Below are 5,132 nucleotides of genomic sequence, written 5' to 3'. Positions count from 1 at the left end.
TAACTTTCTTTTCCTGAAATTTGCATGAAGGCAAACTCATCAGAACACTATGACCGGATTTACCAGCAAAGAAATTCTTCATCTAAAAAACTTTAAATTGAACCAGTTTTCTACATGCTGGATAGTAATGTTTTCTACAAGTCTCTCTTTTACAGAATCCTATTCTAACTTCTAACATTTGGCAACTGAAGTATTTTTTTCTTTTCTATCAGGAAGTGTCCAGTCTTTTTTCGCAGACTTTTCCAGGTGGCTGATTCGCCCTAGTTCGCAAACGTAGTCATACTACACCGCACGTACCTACACATGCAAACAAAACACATCCTATCGTCTCTCAACATAGCACCTTATGGGTTCAAGCGAGTAGGCGGTACAGTCTAATTACGAAAGCGGGTAGAGCCAATCAGCCACCTGGTTTGTAATCTCCCGTTGGGATTACGTGACTGTCCGGAAAGTATGCCCGTTTCTCTCAGTAAATTACGAAAGATCGACGCCAGCGAGACTCGGGTAGGCTATCCCGCCGTACACGCAAGCTATACAGGCAAGATATTGCCTACCTGTTAGGCGCTACGAGAGCTGTATTGTCTGAACTTTCGTCGAACCTTCGTTTCGTAACAGAAAATGACGGACTTGCTTTTAGGGTAATCCCTTATTGGATGTTCCGCATTTCAAACAAACATTTTCTCAGAGCTGGGTTCGCAAAAAACTACCTCTGATTTTAGACGCGACTGTCTATTAAAATTAGTTAGGCCAATATGAGGGATATCAGGGCTGGAGCGGTCACCTCCGGCAGCCGACTGTGATACTTTGAGGCGCACTGGGGCAGTACTCGTTCGTGTGCTTCAAGTGTCCTCTCCACTCTCCTGCTGCTTCCCCTGGCGCCGGCGGTGCTGCTGACGCTCGCCGTCGGGCTTCCTCTGCTTCCTCGGCCGCCGCTGCTGCTGCTGCTGCTGCTGCTGCTGGCGCCGACCGCTACCGCCGCCCCTTTTGCGAGGTCGGTGTCCACGCAGGGGCGGGGCCGGGGTGGGCGCGGGCTCCGGGGTGGTGGTGGGCTCCGGGGTGGTTGTGGTGGGACAGGGCAGGGGCTCCGGCGGTGGCCGCGGCGGTCGGACGGTCGTGGTGGTGACGGCCACGCTGTCGTTGATGACGGTCGTGACGTTGGTGGTGAAGCCCCCGACGGTGAACACGCTGCTGTAGGACCAAGTGAACTCGACGCGGTGGTTGATGCGGCGCCAGGACTCTTTGGTCGTCGTGTTGGCCAGCCCCTCGGGGCAGCCTTGCTCGTCACGCCCGTCGCTGCAGTCGCGAACGCCGTCGCAGCGCGCGGACCGCGGGCGGCACGCGTTGTCGCAGAAGACTCCCGCCAGGCAGGCCGCCTCGCTGGCGCAGCCCACCTCGTCCTGGCCGGACGCGCACTCCGGGACGCCGTTGCAGGTCCCCGCCGCCGTCGCCGCCTGCGCGCCCAGGGTGCTGAGCGTGCACGCGACCTCGGACGGGCAGGCGGCCGCGCGGCGGACGCAGCGCCCCGAGCACGCCGTCGAGCCGCCCCGGCACGACACGCAGTTGGCCTCGTCGGCGTGGTTGTCGCAGTCCGGGACGCCGTCGCACACGAACTGCGAGTCGATGCACCTGGACACACAGACACACGTCTACAACAAACGGCGGCGACGCGATCAGACAGAGCAGCAAGAGAACCGCGCCTACCGGCTGCCGCAGTCGAAGCGCCCAGGGCCGCACACGCGCGGGTGGAAGAAGGCCGAGCCCAGCACCAGGTCGTCGTGACAGCCGCGCTCGTCGGCGCCGTCACTGCAGTCGAAGAAGCCGTCGCAGCGCCGTGACGCCATGATGCAGCGGCCGTCGCACAGGAGGGCGCCGTCGTAGCAGTGGCTACAGCTCTCCTCGTCCTCGCCGTCGGGGCAGTCGTCCACGCCGTCGCAGCGCGTGGTCTCCAGGCGGGGACTGCCGTCGTGGCAGTGGATGAGACGCGGCAGCGGCGCGCACGCCACGGCCCGCCCGCCCTGCAGCAAGCACCCTGTTAGAGCGTCGAATGCCTTGGCGCACAGTGCTGGCTGTGTAGCCATCTACCATCTAGCACAACTACAACAGCTGGGGCGCAGTTAGGGGCGTGCTGACCTGTATGTAGCCGTGGTCGGTCCGGTTGTCAGAGCAGTACACCCGGGCTAGCGGCGGCTCGCTCGGGCAGTCCGCCTCGTCCTGGGGGTTGGCGCCCGGGCAGTCGGGCTTGCCGTCGCACCAGGAGGCCGCGGGCCGCGGTTCGACGTCGTCTCCGCGGCAGAAGTAAACCTTGGACGGCGCCAGGCAATCGGCGGGCTCGTCCACTCCGCCCTCGCACTGCGGGTGGCCGTCGCACGACCACTTTAGACGTCCGCAGCGGTAGCCGGAGCTGCAGGGGATGCCCTGCTCCGAGCACTTGGTGGCCACGCAGTTGCGCCCTCCACCGGCGGTGCAGATGGGCGCGAAGCACCGCTTCTCGTCCTTTTTGTTGCCGCAGTCGTCCACGCCGTCGCACTTGACGCTCGGCGACACGCAGCGGCCGTTGCCGCAGTCGAAGCATTCCCTGCGCGTGACGGTTCCCTCGGCGTGCCTTGAAGGACAGGGAGCGGAGAGGGTGGCAAAGAGGAAGACAGGAGTCGCGCCACGACCAGCAGGCAGGAACACTCACTTGTAGACCACGGCGACCTCGTGCAGGCTGGCGGGGCAGTTGAGTTCGTCGGCGCCGTCCTGGCAGTGGCGCACGCCGTCACAGCGCCTCGACGCCCGGAGGCAGCGGCCGTCGCAGAAGAAGGCGCCGGGCTGGCAGTCCAGCGGGGTGCCACAGAAGCGCTCGTCGAAGCCGCCGCAGTCGTCCACGCCGTCGCACGTCAGGTTGGCGCGGCCCGGGCCGCCCTGGCACGGCAGCGGCGGCCCGGGGCAGATGGTGCCGGCGGGCCGGCAGTGGCTGCGGTCCAGGATACACGATCAATAACGGTCCGCACCGCTGCAAACTGTGCTCGCAAAGTAAAACTACCCCTCTGCACGATTGAGCCCCCATCGGGGATGAGAAATGCGCACGACAGTCCTGCCGGCTTAGTTAGGTTAGAGGCTCCTGCTGTGGGGTAGGTTCGAGTTACATGTGTGAGTTACCTGTAGGCCTTGTCGCAGACGAGCTCGCGCCGGCGACACATGCCATTGCACGGGAAGGCGTCCAGGCCGCACTGCAGGCAGCCGGCCTCGTCGGAGGCGTCCTCGCAGTCCGGCACGCCGTCGCAGAGGTACTTGCGGTGCAGGCAGGTCGGGGCCGGCTCGGCGCAGCGCATGCTGCAGGTGTCGCCCTGGCGCTCCTCCTCGTAGCGCAGGCAGCGCGCCTCGTCGCACTGAAAGTGCGTGCTGCTCGTGGGGCAGAGTGGCGGCGACGGCGGCGCCGTGGGGAGTGCCTCGTCCATCTCCGTGGTGGTCTCTGTGTCGGCGGCACCGGCCTCCTCTGTCGCCTTGCTCGTGCCCACAAGCAGCAGCAGCAGCAGCAGTACGGCCCTGGACCACATCGTGGGGCGCGCGGGGAGGCGGTTGGCCCCAGACTGGTTGAGGACTACCCCTAGGGTCCCACCCCTAGGGTCCCCGGCCGTCCCGGCCCGGCGTGGCCTGTCTCCCGCTCGCTGATCGATTGTCGCCTCCCTACGGCCCTCCAGCCCTCCAGCCCTCCAGCCCTCCAGCCCTGCTACAGCCCCGCTCCAGCCCCGTCCGCTCCATGCCCAGCATCCTCCTCCAGCGCAGCAGCCCGGGGGACCTGCTCGCCGCCACCCCTCTCCGTTGTTTCGGGTGGGACCAGGAAAATACGGCAACTGAGAGATCGCCGTTCTGCTTTGGCGTTCGATTTTCGCAACCCTTTTCCTGGATAGGTATTTTATTTTCACGCCATATACTCGATTCAATCGTCAGGTCAGAATTTTTTTAAAAATGCGCAAATAAAGTTTTTTAAATCAATTCTTTGGCGACATCTCTGTGGTTTTTCATATTTTAGTGAAACATTTAAATTGCCTAATAGCGAAAAATATTCTAACTTTCTATGGCTGGGTAGGGCTGAAGCATTACATGTTTAGGACGTGACGGGTGTGTATACCCCTCTGCTGCCCGTGAGGAGGGAAGGGCATTGACCCATGAGAGGTCGGAGTATTTCTGTTAAGGGGTGGTGGCGATACCCCACGCTTCACACCGACGGAGCCACCGGGAGCGGGATGCGGGCGGGATAGTGACTCGCGCCCCTCCCGCTAGAGGCGTGATGGTAGTCCCGCTGCCAACTCAACTTCAGCCAGACGATGGTAGTCGACGCGACGAGAACGGGAAAGAACCGAGCGTTCGTCGCGAAATTCCACGAACATAGTTAAAAATTGCCGTGGATCGAAAAATACGGAACAACTGCCGGTGGCAGTTCTTCCTTTTGGTGTCGCGGAAGGCGAGCCATGGCATTCGCGTCTAGGGACATTTTCGTGAAGTCAACCTGTGAGGGCCTCTAGTTTACCATCTTTCCACGTGCTTTTCAAAGCGCTAGTATCTCTCCCGATACCGACGAGAGCACAATTTGTTTACCTGGTGTGAAGTTGAATGTGCGATGCAGTGCTCGTGTGCGAAATGACATTTTGAGGATAACTTTCGTATAACGTGAATGGAAACGCCGCGTTATTGAGGTAAATATGTCGCAGTGGAGTGTGAATTATCTATTGTGGCCAGTGTCGGCTGAGAAGTGTCGTGCTACACTTAGGCCGTTGCCATTGACTAAAATGGCATCAAAAGACAAGTACACGAAATAGTATAAGGAGATAGAAGTTTTGTGTAAAGAGGAGTTATTTATGATCGGTGTGTTTAAAGATGTGTGTTGTCGTTTCCCCGATCAACCCTCATTGAGTGATTACTACTAAGGTTGAAAAATCTCAGCTGATTTGTCAAGTAGTATTTGAGGTTATGTCAGTTTTTCTTGGAATGTTTGACAAGTGTGTCTCCAGAGGTCCCCCTGCTTTTTTGTCATCTTCACTGTATCTCCGTTGAAAAATGTTTTCTTGAATGTCTTTAAATAAATATTGATTAGGTTATAAAATTAAAACCTGACAGTTTTGAAGGTAATTGAGTAATTTTCTCATATT

At 59.2% G+C, this 5,132-nt stretch overlaps 2 protein-coding genes across 6 annotated transcripts in view; one reads left to right on the top strand and one right to left on the bottom strand.

The window, feature by feature from the left end:
• Nucleotides 1-3,594, bottom strand: LOC113208064 (LDL receptor repeat-containing protein egg-1-like). Its single transcript, XM_026424899.2, has 5 exons — nucleotides 3,142-3,594; nucleotides 2,681-2,956; nucleotides 2,131-2,602; nucleotides 1,702-2,015; nucleotides 1-1,626 (listed from the first exon to the last, which is right to left on the bottom strand). Exons 1-5 carry the CDS (start codon nucleotides 3,537-3,539, stop codon nucleotides 840-842), a joined length of 2,247 nt encoding a protein of 748 aa, XP_026280684.1. The 5' UTR covers nucleotides 3,540-3,594; the 3' UTR covers nucleotides 1-839.
• Nucleotides 3,595-4,301: 707 nt separating this feature from the next.
• LOC113203803 (tyrosine-protein phosphatase Lar) overlaps nucleotides 4,302-5,132 on the top strand; it is a 305,315-nt gene continuing 304,484 nt past the window's right edge. For all 5 annotated transcript variants that reach the window (XM_052272868.1, XM_052272870.1, XM_052272867.1 and 2 more), the window contains exon 1: nucleotides 4,302-4,679. The gene's annotated coding sequence lies outside the window, so the exon portion shown is untranslated. The remainder of the gene's footprint in view (nucleotides 4,680-5,132) is intronic.

The sequence above is a fragment of the Frankliniella occidentalis genome, unplaced genomic scaffold (genome assembly GCF_000697945.3).
Source record: "Frankliniella occidentalis isolate FOCC.00 unplaced genomic scaffold, Focc_3.1 Scaffold227, whole genome shotgun sequence".
NCBI classification, from domain to species: domain Eukaryota; kingdom Metazoa; phylum Arthropoda; class Insecta; order Thysanoptera; family Thripidae; genus Frankliniella; species Frankliniella occidentalis.
The sequence above is the reverse complement of the archived record's forward strand: the minus strand, read 5'-3'. Positions and strand labels throughout refer to the sequence as shown.